The following is a 15,343-nucleotide window of genomic DNA, read 5'->3' on the forward strand; positions in this document are numbered from 1 at the left end:
TTTTTAAAGCAGGTTTCCCTTCACATATTACAACAATCGCTTAATTCCTTCCACACTCCCTTGGAGTTCACTTTTTACCTTCACATGCTTTTCCCTCTTATGGTCCGTCCTGATTTCTGCTAAATGACTTTTTCCAATGACACAGGTTTGTTCAGTATCAATTTGGTAAGGAGGGTGAGCTTTTTAATTAGTCCCTCACATCTTTTGATTCCTTTCAATAGGTAAATCTGACTGTTTATTATTGCAGTCAGCTATTACTAATTTTAAACTTCTTAGCATAGGGTTTTTATAACATCCATGCTGCAGCAAAGTCTGTGGTGTAAATAGAGTGCTCATCTTTGGACAGTCATTTTCTTTTGGGCTATTCCCGGTGGCAACTCCTTTCCTTCCAATATGGGCTTAATGATTGGGAGAGGAGTGTGAAGTGTTATGGCTTGAGCTTGGGTTAGCTCCTCTGTTTCTCTTAGTGCTGTGTAGGCTGCCAGAAGCACTTTTTATAAGGCAAGTAATTTGACTGTGACCCCTGCCATAACTTCGAGCCAAACTGTATGGGACGGCGGGGTACCATTTCTCCTTCTTGCCATAGGATATCCCTGTGTTTCCCATAGTAAGGTACAAATGAAATGGGACCCATAGACTGATAAGTGCGTATCTCGTTTTCAGCTGTCTCAGAGCTTCCTTGTGGGTAGGGGCTCATTCCCAGCGAGCATGCTTCCTGAGCAAATTATACGGGGAGTAGGTACAAATTAAGATTCCCCATTTTTCCAAATCTTTAATTAGTTCACAGACCGGAGCCATAGCTTCGGCTGGAATGCTGTACTGTTTTATCTTGGTTACAGTGGAAGGCGGAGGTTTGAGCTAGCAAAGTTCTAAAGCCAGCTCCAAAAGCTCATTTTTCTCCATTAATTACTTTCTCCTTCCCCTCTCTAGCCTCAGGAGGAGCCGTTCCTGAAGGTGCTCCATGTCCTTATTTAGGGTTCGCACCCGGGTATCCAGGTTCTGGCATTGCTCCCAGAGTTCGTATCTCTCTCTCTGCACTCTGATAAGCTCTGTTTCTAACTTCCAGTAGCTAGTACAGGCTGCTTGCCACACACCCTTTAACAGCCAGATGCAAGCGCCTTTCCCTAAAATCTCTTTATCCCATTTAGGGTTGCCCTCTTGGGCAAATGCTTTCTCCATACAGCTAAAATCCATGTCCAGCATGACAGGCTTCATGCTGCTGTATGTGAACCAATAACACAATCCTGCCGACTACGCCAATTCTGTCAGCCGACGGTCAGGGCATTGTGTGTGTGTATGTTTCTGAGAAAAGGTTTAACGTCCGTGTCTTTACTGCTAGGACCGGGGTCCTGTCGCAGAGGGTGGCCAGCAGGCCAACAGACGCCCCGTTATATAGGAAGAGCTTATTACACCTTAGATTTTAGCTGCTAGAACACAGGGGTTCCTTCGCAGCGGGCAGCCTAGGAAAGGCTGAAAAGGTGCCTCAATGGATCTTGTCACCTGGGAGTGACACAGATCCAAACGCCTAAGCTCTCCCTATGTCTGTCCCTTTATGACCGGCTGAAGTTCTTTTAAATTGTGCTTGGTTCTATTACAGCAACTGAAGGAGTCAGGTTAAAGCTTAAACAGTTACAGGTTTATTAAAGAGGCTTATAAATCATATGGTTACAATGGCTATTACTTTATTTCTTAAATGCTAGCAAATATATATATATATATATATAGGTCTTAAAAATGATTACAGGAAAAAGGTAAAGATAGAAAATAGAAATAATGGTACCAAGTGACAGCTTAATCTTTAAAGAGCTCTAACACTATGTATATATATACTTAAACAAAGGACCACATCCAGGTACAATTTTTACCCCTTTCTGTGCCTCTCGACTCCAGCGTGTCAGGCCAGGGCTGGTCTCTCAATTCCTAGGAAAGACGAATACAAGGTGGGCGTCCCCTCTGGAACCTCGGGAGATCAAACACCTAACCCGACCAGCAGATAGATGGTAGATTGACACTCAGAGAAAATGTGCTGCTGGACCCATCTATATACCCCTGGGGGCCCGTATCCTCTTTCTTATCTAAGATGCTGAATTGTACTGGTCCGTTTTGTGGTGCCAGTTCTTACAAACAAGTTTCAAGTTAATTTACACTTGCAAGAGAGATAACTAAATTGTGAGTACTAGACATTTTTTTACTGGGCGAGAGATTCCTCCCCCCGCAGACGGCTGTGTGTTCGTATCAATATGGGTTAAGTCAAGGACACTCCTTGGCAGCCTCTTGGTCAGCAATTGGAGTATCTCTGTTTACAGCCATTCACGGTCACACAGCCTGGGCCTTCTGCTCTGTGTGCCCTGTATGCTCCAGGCAAGCAAAAATGGATGTTACAAGGGGCGTTCCTGTCTGGCTACAGCCTCCCTCTACATCAACAGGAAGAAGTACTTCTCCGTGCTCCTGCAGGCCGGGTCTGACCACCGGGGCCAGTTCACGGACATCAGTGTGGGCTGGTCTGGCAAGGCACACGATGCGCGGGTGTTCCGCAACTCCACCATGTGGCAGAGGCTGCACGCCGGGACCTTCTTCCCCAACCGCCACATCAGGGTCGGGGACGTGGACATGCCCGTGTGCCTGGTGGGGGATGTGGTCTACCCCTTACAGCCCTGGCTGATGAAGCTGTACACGGGGCACCTCAACCCTTCCTGCCAGGCCTTCAATGCTAGGCTCACCAGGGGCTGCATCATGGTGGAGGGAGCCTTTGGCTGACTGAAAGCATGGCTTAGGTGTCTCCTCATGCACCTCGACCTCGCTGAGAACAATATTCCTCCCGGGGTAGCAGCATGTTGTGTGCTACACAGTTTATGTGAGTGGAAGGGGGAGGCTTTCCTGCCAGCCTGGATGGCTGAGGTGGAACACTTAGCTGGCCAGTATGTGCAGCCCTGCACCGCCGCCTTCCGGGAGGCCCAGCGGGGGGCTGTCCAGATCCGGAAAACCCCGCGGGAGAGCTTCCAGGAGGAAGAGGACTGAACTCTTCCTGGCGTGCCCCACTTTTCCACCCTCCCCTCCTTCCCCTTTCCCCTCCCTAACCCCCTTCCTAATGTAAAATAAAAACACCAGTTTTGCCAACAACTGTGTCTGTTTATTTCACAGAACTGAGATGGAGGAAGGGGGGAATGAGGGTGGGAAAGGGGAGGGGCAAACCTGGGAGGAAGCAGCTGGAAGGGAGAGGTAAGGGGAGGAAGGGAAGGGAAAGCTCAGGGCTTGGGAGTCCTGCTGGCTCTCCCATCTCACAGCACTGCGAGTACAGGGGCGTCGGGGGGGGGGGGGGGGGGTGGGTGTGGAGGGTGAGGCAGGAGGGACGGGGAGGCAGAGGAAGCAGGGGTGGGAGCAGGGGTGGGAGGAGGAGCGAGAGCTGGGGTGGCTGCAGGGGCTGGAGCAGGAGGAGGCAGGAACCTGTCCACCAGGTTCTGGAGGTGGCCTCAGAGGTCATGGCCCTGCTCCTCCAGCGCCTGCAAGCTCTGCTGCCATATCCGCAGGTCCTGGTTGCGGAGCTGCTGCCCCAGTAGCCACATGTGCCGCTGTTTGTAGTCCTCCTGGTTCCTGGTGCGCCTGCTGGCCCAGATGCAGTTGGCTGGTCCCAGCAGGGTGGTGTGCCCTGCACTCACAGATGCTGCGGCTCTGGTGAAACAAGAGCAGTGGTCAGTTCTCCCTGGGGACAAGGTGGGTGAAACCCAGCCCCCCTCTGCAAGGCGAGGTCGGAGTGTGGGGAACGGGCCAGGGCCCCTGCATGACACCCAGCTGCTGCTCCATGGTGGGCAAGGCCCAGGTGCACAGTCCCTTGGCCCCCCCCGCCTCACACACACATAAGGGAACCATGACGGCACTCACATGTGGAGCCCTCCCCGGCCTCAGATGACACAGCTGATGGGCTCTGTGGGATGACTCGGGGGTCCTGGGTGCTGGGCAGGCTACCTGCAGGCTCCTGCGGCTCCTGGCTGTTGTCCTCCTCATCTTCCTCCTCTTCCCGTTTCAGGGGTTGGGCTCTCTGCCCCGGGGTCAATCACAACCCAGGGGGCACGGACTGTGTGAGACCCCAGGATGTGGTCCAGGGCCTCATAATGAGGGCAGGTGTCAACCCCTGGTTGGGAGCCCCTGGAGTAGGCCTGCTGCAGGTCTTTAATTTTGCAGCGCACCTGCTCCTGGCTGCGCATGTGGCCTCTGGTGGCCAGGCTGGCAGAGCTGTAGACGGCCGCATTCCTGTGCCTAGTGCAGAGATCGTGGGCGTTGGAGGCCTCCCCCAAACCTCAGTGAAATCCGTGATCTCCGCACTAGACTAGGTGGGCACCCATCTTTTTCGGTCCCTGGCAGACTCCTGAGAGCCGCCAACCTGGTCCTCGGAAGAGGCAGAGGGCTGGGTGGCAGCGGGTGGCTGGCTCATGGTGTGCCAGGTGCAGGGTCTGCTGGCTGGATGCTGGCAGGCTTGCACCTGGCACAGGCACTGTGGCCAGAATCTGCCCCTTTAAGGGCTCCAGGGCTGGAAGGGGGGCAGAAGAGTTTTTCTGGTTTGGCCCAGAGTGGTCACCAGGGCAAGCTGGGGAGGGCTAGCCTCCCACTAGTTTGAACTAAGTGGCTACACAAACCTTAATTCGAACTACTTAATTCGAACTAGGCGTTAGTCCTCGTGGAATGAGGTTTATCTAGTTCGAATTAAGCGCTCCGCTAGTTCGAACTAGCGGTTTGTATGTGTAGCCCCTATTAAAGTTAATTTAAACTAACAGCTGCTAGTTTGAATTAACTTTGTAGTGTAGACATACCCTCCCAGAGCCTCAGACAGGTCGGGGGGGTGGGGGAGGACAGGAGGGACGTGGACACAGTCTGGGAACCACCACAATGTCTACAAACCCACTGCCCTGAGTGCTGTAATTAAACAGTTAAACTACAACGTCTTCTCAATGAGCCATCTAGCATTGCTCCCTTCTGTCACCTCTTCTTCATTTGACTGTGGTGCTTTCCTGTGGTTGATCAGCACAGTCACCAGCTGTTTTCCCATAAATGCTGTGAGAGGCTTGTGGTCTTTAGACCCGGGGGCTGGACTCTGCCTTCCTACAAAACCGGCAAGAGCCGCTACATCTGAGGACAGAGAGAATCTGGAAGCACCCAAGGGACCTCGCCAGCAGAAGGCTGTTGATCTGCGACAGTCCCAGGTACGTCGGTTCCCGTTGCCCCTCAGCAGGGCTGTCCGAGTGCATCCACAGCTGCTGTTTTGTTGTAGGCTCGAAAGGATGAGATTTTAATCAGGGAATAGCAGCAAACGTCGATTTCATGCGTGAACACACAAACCAACAAAAATTACCCTGATAACAACCTACCTCTGCTGCCAGGAAGAATGAGAAACATGCTAGCTGTAAAACTCTGGAGCTTGATTAGAGGTGATTTGTGGATTTGAAATCTAATGGTGGTGATTTGTGGCAGAGGGGCTATGACGCTTTAACTTTTTGAATCTCAGTGTCCACTGTGGTTCAATTATTGTCTCCCGACGCCTCCGTTATCTCCACCAATGGGAAGCCGAGTCACCTCTTCAGGGGAAACCTCAAAGAGCTGCTGGAGACAAACCCTGCCCCTCCCACTGCCGGGGTCCCTACAACGGGCCCTTCTCAGCTTGGGCTTTGCACCTGGCCCCGGCCACTCCCTGGAGGCTGGTGCCCGGCCAAGCGGAGGAGCAGGCTGGATGTCTGTGTCCCCAGACACAGACAATGCATATTCCTTGTGTCCCCAGCACCAGGTCTGGTTCCTGGGCCTGGCCGGGTTGTCAACAAAAGTTTATTGTTGTAAACATGGAACTGCTGAACTTTGCCATGCTCACGTGTTTACATACAGGCAGAAACTGGCTTTTAAACTGTCTTCCGCTTGTCCCCCCACCTGGCTGCCTCTGACAGCAGCATGTGGGGAGGTGGATCCATGGGAACTGCTACACGCAGGGAGTCGACTTCCCATGTGTCCCAGCTCTGTGGGAGGCAGGGTGGGGGAGAGGTGGCTCTGCAGTAGCTGGCAGCCGCAGAGAGCTGGCTCCCTGCGCATACCGGCTCCTGCCTGCCCTTCCCGCCCTATTGCCTGTGATATGCCTATGATACAGAGGCAGCAAGGGGGAGGGGTGGAGTGTATCCTTTTGGAATAACCAATGAGCCCAGGTTTATTGGTTAATTGTATAAACGTGATAACGTCCCGAGGGCCCGGGGTACCCATTGAGCTACGGCAGAGGTGTCTGGGCCCCCTTCCTCCACTGAGACAGGTTGTGTAGATCCCTGTAAGGAGCAGGCCAGCCCGAGAGCCAGCAAGTAACCCACAGGGGCAGCAGTGAGCGTCCCGCGTCGTTGTGCTGGCTCTGCCCCTCCTTCCTTAGCCAGGGTTCCTTTGTAGCCCTTCCACCCCCTACATCCTGCCCGTGCACAGCCCTGCCCTGCAGACCAAGGGCGCTGTGTGACCCGGCTGGCAGGAGGCCCATGCAGCCAGGGCTGGCAGGGGAGTGAGTTGGCTCTTCTCCCACAGGGGCTCTGTAGAGGCTGCTGCTGAACAGTTCCTCAGTGCTGCATGATGACGACCATTGAGAAGGAAGTGGCGGAGCTGAACGTTGGCAGGTGTGTGGGCATCGAGATAAGCAACAAAACCAAAAATGTGACTCTCGAGAAACCCAGGTGAGCGAGTTTCCATGGCCCCCTCTACACGCCTCTATGGACTGGCCAGGGTGTGGGGTACATGCCTGCTATCGAGTGTCTGTCTGCCATTCCCATACACCTCCTCCATCCATCCACCCACTCCCATATACCTCCCCTGCCTTCTCTCTCTCCCCACCCCTTCCAGACTGGGTGCCAAGGGGCTCCCTGGGAGTGGGCTTGGAAGCTCACTGGCTACCAGCCCCACCCCTGGGGACTATCCAATAGCTGTGTAACTGCCAAGATTTCATGCAGTTTCATGACTGTTCAGTGACATGGCAGATAATGCACCGAGTCTGGAATGGAACTTCACCATTTAAATGTCGCTACTGAGGCTTGGGGATGTGCATGTGGGGGATTCCCTCCCCCTCCACATGGTGTCTGCAGGGCTGGGAGTGTCTCACCCGAAACCAGCGCAGCCCCTTGGGGGAAGCTTAGTTCTTCCTCCTGTGCAGCATCTACAGGGGCGAGAGAGACTTTACTCCCTTCACACACTGACTCCCAGACTCAGCAGCCGGGATTAGGGATAGGAATAGGGATAGGGATAAGCTTGCATCTTATCCTTCCACTCTCCAGAATTTCAACAATTTTTTAAAACATGGACAGGACACCCACAATACTAACTCTCACCCTAACCCTAGTTCTAACCCTAAACGTAACCCTAACTTTATTTCTATCCCTATCCCTAACACTAATGCTAACCCTATTCCTAACCCATACCCTATCCCTAACACTAACCTTAACCCTAACTTTAATCCAAAATCTAACCATAACTCTTGCCAAACACAATCCCTACTCCTAAACCTAACTGCATCCTAACCGTAACCCTAAACACTAAGGCTGTGTCTAGACTGGCCAGTTTTTCCGGAAAATCAGCCGCTTTTCTGGAAAAACTTGCCAGCTGTCTACACTGGCCGCTTGAATTTCTGCAAAAGCACTGACTTCCTACTGTAAGAAATCAGTGCTTCTTGCAGAAATACTATTCTGCTCCTGTTCTGGCAAAAGTCCCTTTTGCACAAAGTGTAGACAGCTCAGATTTGTTTTCCGCAAAAAATCCCTGATCGCGAAAATGGTGATCGGGACTTTTTTGTGGAAAAGCGCATCTAGATTGGCATGGACGCTTTTCCGCAAAAAGTGCTTTTGTGGAAAAGTGTCCATGCCAATCTAGACGCTCTGTTCCGAAAATGCTTTTAACAGAAAACTTTTCCGTTAAAAGCATTTCCGAAAAATCATGCCAATCATGATGCAGCGTAACTGTAAACCTAATTCTATCCCTATTCCTAACCCTAAGCCGTAACCCTAACCCTACTCTAACCCATTCCCTGTTCCTACCCCTAATTCAAATCTTTCCTTAACCCTAACCCTAACCCTAACCCTAACCCTATCTGTATTCCTGACCCTAATCATATCTTTAGCCCTATCCCTAACCGTAATCCTAAACCAAACCTAAACGCTAACTCTAACCATAACCAAATGCTATCCCAACACTACCCTCACACTAAACTCTACCTGAACTCTAACACTAACCATAACCATAACCCTAACACTAGCCTTAACCCAAACCCTGATGCTATCCTTAACTGAACCTTATCCCTAACCCTCTCTCTAACCCTCTTTCCCTAACTCTAACCCTTACCCTAGCCCTACCTCTTGTTACCCCAAACACATTCTCACTGGAGACTACCCAGGGTTACACTAGTGTGGGTTTATTGCCACTAGGTAAAACTAAAGAGGAGAGAGCAGCCACCAAAGGTTTAAACTGAAGAAGATACAGAGCTCTCTCTCTCTCTCTCACACACACACACACACCCTCCAGCAAAATGCAGGACAATGTAGCACTTTAAAGACTAACAAGATGGTTTATTAGATGATGAGCTTTCGTGGGCCAGACCCACTTCCTCAGATCAAATAGTGGAAGAAAGTAGTCACAACCATATATACACCAAAGGATACAATTTAAAAAAATGAACAAATATGAAAAGGACAAATCACATTGCAGAACAGGAGGGGGACGCAGGGGGAGGGGAAGGAAGGAAGGAAAGTGTCTGTGAATTGATGATATTAGAGGTAGGGAGAGTGGGATGTTTGTGAGTTAATGGTATTAGAGGTGATAATTGGGGAAACTATCTTGGTAATGGGTGAGATAGGACTCAACAAACATTTGAACTTTTTGGAAAGTGTCGAATTTTAACATGAATGACAGTTCAGAGGATTCCCTTTCAAGTGCAGATGTAAAAGGTCTTTGTAGCAGAATGCAGGTGGTTAAGTCATTGAGAGAGTGTCCTTTCTGGTTAAAATGGCAAGAAACTGTTTTCTCTTTGTGATCTTGTCTGATATCTGTTTTGTGGGCATTAATCCTTTGGCGAAGTGTCTGAGATGTTTGTCCAATGTACATAGCAGACGGACACTTTCGGCACATGATAGCATAGATTATATTTCTGGATGCGCAGGAATATGTGTTCTTGATCTTATAACTCACTTGGTTAGGTCCAATAATGGTATCAGCAGAATGAATATGTGGACAAAGCTGGCAACGGGGTTTGTTGCAAGGGAAGGTACCAGGGTTGGTATTAGTGTGGTATGTCCTGTGGTTGTTGGTAAGAATCATCTTGAGGTTAGGTGGTTGTCTATAGGAGACTATGGGTCTGTCTCCCAGAGCCTCTTTGAGTATGGTATCCTGTTCCAATATAGGCTGTAGTTTATTGATAATGTGTTGGACAGGTTTAAGTTGGGGGTTGTAGGTGATGACAAGTGGTGTTCTATTGTTGGTTTTCTTGGGTCTGTCTTGAAGTAGATGGTTTCTAGGTATTCGTCTGGCTCTTTCAATTTGCTTTTTTCTTTCTCTGGGTGGGTAGTTGAGGTTTATAAATGCTTGGTAGAGATCCTGAAGCTTCTGGTCTCTGTCAGTGGGATTAGAGCAGATGCGGTTGTATCGAAGGGCTTGGCTATAGACGATGGATTGTGTGGTGTGTTCTGGATGGGAGCTGGAAGCATGTAGGTAACTGTATGAGTCGGTGGGTTTTCTGTAGAGAGTGGTGTCTAATTCATTCATTCATTCACTCACTCATTCACACCCATTCATTCCTGCCCTCAGGCACTCACACACTTACACAGGCATATGGATTGCAGAAGGAGCCAAGACATGCAGATCCTGGAGAGTCTGTCTGCTTATAATGGCTGAGGAAGCTGGTTAGGAGGAAAGACACTAGAGAGGAGCTTCTCAGGAGAAGGGAAGAGAAAAAGAGTCTCATATCTGCTCCCTCTTTTTATATTGTGTCTGAATGGCTCCTGTGACTCATTCACCTCGTCATAAGGGAGCATGCCCAGACTTCCTTTTATCCAGCAGGGAGCATGCCCAGACTGTGATGACTCATTGCCATGTGGTCCATTGTTCCTAGTCTTCTTCAAACATACTCACACTTTGTCTCCATTCACTCAGAGGAGAATGCAGTTTAGAGAAAGTTACAAGCAAGCATACAAAGATTACAAAGTTGCAGCTTACAGTAAATTTCTGAGAGGCACAAAGATTTCAAAGTTTGACAAAGATCACAATGAGTTGCAGTTTAAAACCTTAGACCTTACACTTTAGTGTAGTTTCAGAAAATCCATGTATATAAATCAAGTAAGCTTAGGTGGAGGCATTTTTATGCAACACCTCTAACTCTATTCATAACCGTCACCCTAACCCTAAACCAAAGCCTTATGCTATCCCTAACCCTAAAGACCCCAATCCTGACTTTGCACCTAACCCTAACCCAAATCTAACCCTATATGCTAACCTAACACTAACCCTAACCCTAACCCAAGCCCTAGCTATAACCCTGAACCTAACTCTAGCCCTAAAACACTGACAGAATCCCTTTAATTTTTACCCTAACCCTAACCATAACCTAAACCAAACCCTAGCCTTAACCCTAACATTAACCCTACACCCAACCCTAACACTAATCTTAACCCTAATCCTAAACCAAATCCTAAATCTATCCCTAATGCTAAACCTAAATTAAACCTAATCCTAAACATAACCCTTATTTTAAGGCTGAATTTAGCCTTATCCCTATCCCTAAGCATACACTTCATGCTAACCCTATTCCTAGCCCTATAACTATTCCTAATCCTATCGGTAACCGTAACCCTAACACTAGCCCTAATCCTAACCCTAATCCTAATCCTAATCCCAGATCTAACCCTAACCCTCACCAAATGCTATCCCTAATCCTAAAACTAATCATAACCCTAACACTACCCTGAACCTTAATCCTAACCCTAACCTTAAACTCTAACACTAACCCTAATCCTATCTCTATTCCCAGCCCTAACTCTAATGCTAACCATAACCAAATCCTATCTGAAATCCTAACCCTAACCCTCAACAAACACTAAACCAAACCCTATCCCCATCCCGATTCCTAATCCTAAAACGTAACCCTAAATCTAACTCTACCTCAAACCTAACCCTAGCCCCAAACCCAAGCCCAAGCCCAAGCCTATCCCTATCTCTAACACTAAACTAACCATTTCACCATCCTTAACATAGGCGTGCACAGGGGGTGTGCCTGGTGTGCCCAGGCACACCCTAATGTCTCAAAAAAAGTGGCTTTGCATTTTAATTTAATCATATGATACGCTCTTTTAAGTAAAGTTTAGTTGTTAATTAAAAAAATAAGTTTAGTTAAGTTTTAGTTTCTTTGATGAATAAAAATAATGTCCTTTATTGAGTATTCAATAAATGTTCACCTTTAAAAAAAAATTCCCTGGGTGCACACCCTAATGAAATGTGCTACGCATGCCTATGATCCCTAGCCCTAATCAAATGCTATCCCTAACCTCACTCTCAACCAAAACCCTAAAACTAATGGTAAACCTAATCCTAACCTTGAACCTAACCCTAACCAAATGTGATCTCTAACCCTAATCCTAAAATAACCCTACACACTAATCCTAACTCTAACCCTAAATTTAACAGTAACCAAACACTATTCCTAACCCTAACACTAACTCTAATCCTTAATGCTAACCATAATCCTAAATTTATTCCTAACTTTAACCCTAACCCTAACCTTAACCCCTAAAACAAACCCTAACCCTAATCCTAACCAAATGGTATCCCTAATCCTAACCTAAACACTAATCCTAATCCTATCCCTAACCCTAATAATAAACCTCACCCTAAAACATAGCTCTAATCCTAACAATTCTAACCCTTTCACTAACTCTAGCCCTAACCTCAACCCTATCCGTATCTCTAATCCTAATGCTAATCCTGACCCTATTTGTATACATAACCTAACTCTAATGCTATCACTAACCCTAACCATAACGCTAACCCTAACTCAGTCTGTATTGCTATCCCTCGCCCTGTCTTTAATCCTATCCCTAATGCTCACCCTAACCCTATCACTGACCCTAACTCTGTCACTAACCCTAAGCCAGTCTTCTGGCAGTGGGGATTCTCATGATCCTAAACTCATAAGATAAAGGAAGCAAATGGAACTGTAGTCCCTTAACAATGACCTGTACGTTGTAAGCACGCACAATCTGGTTGGGAGGGGAAGGGGCATTTTCGTTAGAGGGACTTCAGTCAAATCAGTGTAAATCTTTTAAACTTTCATTCTGATTGGTGGGATCCAGAGGTGGGTGGACTCCAGGAGCCAATCTAAACCTGAGAAGCAATAGCAACTATAAAACTCCTGAACATGAAAAAAATCAAATCAAACCAAAACAACACACCAACAACAAACTGACCAACATAGTAAAAGGAGCCAAGTCAACCAAAACAACTGCATTTCAGACTATTTTTGGCTGAACAGGTGATATGTGTATGTGGCCCGTGACTAATTTTTCTGTGGATCAGCAGCTCCCGACCCAAGAAAGGTTCCTCACCCCTGCCCAAGGATAAACCAGAACCCCAATGTAAGCTCTGGCACCCTGACACCCCCTTTCTATCCTCCCAAGTAAAAACCCTGTTGCCTAGAGCCTCCTGCCACCCCAGTAACAACCCAGAGCCTCCAAGAAACACCCTGCCACCTAGAGCTTCCCCACAAGTGTTCCCTCTACACTGAGTGGCAGCACGGCCCTGCAGCTGCTTAATCAGCTCCGCTCAGCCAGGCAGCGCCCTGCACAGAGCCCTGAGCATCTGACTGGGCAGGGCTGATTAAGCAGCTATGGGGCTGTGCTGCCACGCAGCTTAGAGGGACTCTGTCCCCTGAGCCAGCTCCATCATGTGCAGCCTAGTGGGGCAGCTGTGCCTGCTCCTCTTCTTAGATCCATCCTGGCTGCTGCTGCCTCCCAGACCGGAGGTCTCCTCCTTGCCCATCCTAGAACCTGCTGGGCTCCACCTGCTCAGCCCAGGCTCTGCAGCCACAGCTTCCCCCAGGCAGGCTGGTGCTGTGTGAGCAGGGTACTGGCAGGGATAGGGGCAGAGCCCAGCCTGGGTTGGGTGGGAGGGTCAGTTCCCACTTACCTTATCTCTGCTCCCTTATTCCTTGGTCATTCAGGAAAGGCCCCTCTGCCCTGGGCTTGGCCCAAGTTGGGTCATGCTCCCTTGTCCAGCGATGTGCTGTGCATCTCTCTGTAGAAGAGCTGAGACGCTGTGACCCACCTCAGCCCCAGGGTCAGGGGTCTCCTGCTGTTAATTATTGTCAGGGATACTGTGTGATGAGGTGCCCTGTTGTCTGTTCCTCCAGGACTTACTGTAAGAGTGGCTACGTATGGACGGAGCCAACACTTGAAATCTGCCCTGGCTCCTCGGGGAGAAGCGTGTTTGTGAAAACTAGATACACTGCCCGCGGAAGTGTGGGGGCGCTGAGCTATGAGTCCGATACCTTCACCCTGGCCATCATGTTCTCCAACCCCTTTGACTACAATTTGTACAGCATCACGTTTGCTCTTGAACTCTGCAGTGGCAGGGAGCACTTCGAAAGCATGAAGCGCCTCTACAGCTATATGTACGACGGTGGCCCGCCCTATCAGTGCCACTCCTTCAAGAAAGCGGTGCTCCAGGGGTGGAGTACTAGGGAACTGAGGGTTCACAACCAGGAGATAGAGGTGAAAGCCACCATGACCAGCAACTATAAGTCCTACATTAAAGTGGAGATTGAGCAAAAACAATCCTAGCCTGCCCTAGCTATACACTCAGCCCAGGCAAGTGTCCCTGTGTGACAGACTGGGGTGGAGTGTGTGTGTGGGGGGGCAGGGGCAGGGACTTTTTTCTCCCAGCCTGTGTAGACAACCTTGCGTTAGCTCTGCTCATGCGAGGCCACTAAAAATGGCCAGAGCAGTGGGGTTGGTGGGAAGAGCTAGCCAGCCAAGTACCATCTTGCCTGATCTCTTGGGTTTGCACTCGGTGGCTAGCCTGAACTGCTCTTTTTTGGCACTAGTACATGTCTGTCTCCTCAGTGTGGGGGTATCTGGGCATGCAGGATTATAAAGAAGGTATTTTTTTTCTGCTTATTTCCTAATCTCAGAAATAGTAGGTGTTGGCATATGAAGGCCTGAAGCTTCAGCATTTATCTTGGTGATAAAGCTTTGCAAAAAGTCATGCTAAAAAGATAACAGAATTTTTAAAAAATAAATGTTGAAGAGCTTGACCTTTTGGTGTAGCTGTGTAAGGTTGCTATTGATTGCATGTGTGCTTACGAGGAAAACTAGAATTGGCTAAGCAACTTGAATGGCAAGTTATAAACACACAAGGAAAGGGTAGGTGCAGAAGATCATAACACAATTGCCCACTGTGACGGACCGGGCCGTGTCTGGGCACAGCTGAGGGCGTCCGCTCAGGGCGAATTGCTCGAATCCGGGGCTCCTTACAGCCCCCAGACTGGTGACCTCTCCACACAGGCCACAAACCAGTCTCACAGAGCGCTTCAGCAACCTGCCTGAAGCCTCCTGAGCAAAACCCCTCCGATACCCCAGCAATATCCGTGCCCCAGATGGCCCCGGGCCTCATACACAGGTGGGGGGTCCTAGCACCCAATCCCACCTACCCCGAACAAGTTCTGTCCGGTTCCAAGAAACCAGCCACAGATCCCTGGTCAATTTACCCTCTGGACCTTACCCACAAATCACGCTGAGCCAATCCTTTAGCATCTAAAATCTAAAGGTTTATTATTACAATAAAGAAAAGCATGAGAGTAAAGTTGTTAAAGAATAGAACGTTACATGCACCGAATCTCCCAGTCCTCGATGCAGGCTCTAGCAGAGATGTTACAGCTGCTAGTTTAAAAGTTCTTGTTGCACATCCTAGGGTCAGGATGGGTTCACAGGTCTTCCGGGCTCTTCGATCCCTGCAATGCTGCCTCTGGGATGAAGTGCTGAGCTGAGAATAAAATGGCATCGACCACATGGCCTCTTTATACCTCCTTCCTGGCCTCTTCTTCTATGCAGCAAGTCACCTGGTCAGAGGCCAATCTCTATGTTCCCTGCTGGCTGCTCTCAGGTGACAAACCCCATTCTTTGGGTGTGTCCATAGCCCATTGAGATCCATTGTCCCACAGGGCTTCGCTACTCAGCCTGTCCATAGCCATGCTTAGCCACATTCAGAGAAATATTCAGCTTCCACACAGATTACAGATTCCTACCTACACACATAGACATTATACACTCACATAAATAGCGTACATAAGATCAACAAACGATAAGCT

General features: G+C 49.0%; 2 protein-coding genes across 6 annotated transcripts in view; one reads left to right on the top strand and one right to left on the bottom strand.

Moving 5' to 3' along the window:
- Positions 1-15,005, bottom strand: part of LOC102460158 (sulfotransferase 2B1-like) — a 189,419-nt gene extending 174,414 nt beyond the window's left edge. Inside the window, exon 1 of one of the 5 annotated variants that reach the window (XM_089770304.1) lies at positions 14,857-15,005. The gene's annotated coding sequence lies outside the window, so the exon portion shown is untranslated. The remainder of the gene's footprint in view (positions 1-14,856) is intronic. The other 4 variants (XM_089770305.1, XM_089770300.1, XM_089770303.1 and 1 more) reach the window with 4 other exon arrangements.
- Positions 5,005-14,768, top strand: LOC142823407 (DELTA-thalatoxin-Avl1a-like). Its single transcript, XM_089769972.1, has 3 exons — positions 5,005-5,420; positions 6,538-6,683; positions 13,388-14,768. The coding sequence occupies exons 2-3, from the start codon at positions 6,580-6,582 to the stop codon at positions 13,815-13,817; spliced, it is 534 nt and encodes a 177-aa protein (XP_089626098.1). The 5' UTR covers positions 5,005-5,420; positions 6,538-6,579; the 3' UTR covers positions 13,818-14,768.
- Positions 15,006-15,343: the final 338 nt, after the last annotated feature.

Source organism: Pelodiscus sinensis, chromosome 18, assembly GCF_052426305.1.
Source record: "Pelodiscus sinensis isolate ZL-2025 chromosome 18, ASM5242630v1, whole genome shotgun sequence".
Classification (NCBI taxonomy): domain Eukaryota; kingdom Metazoa; phylum Chordata; order Testudines; family Trionychidae; genus Pelodiscus; species Pelodiscus sinensis.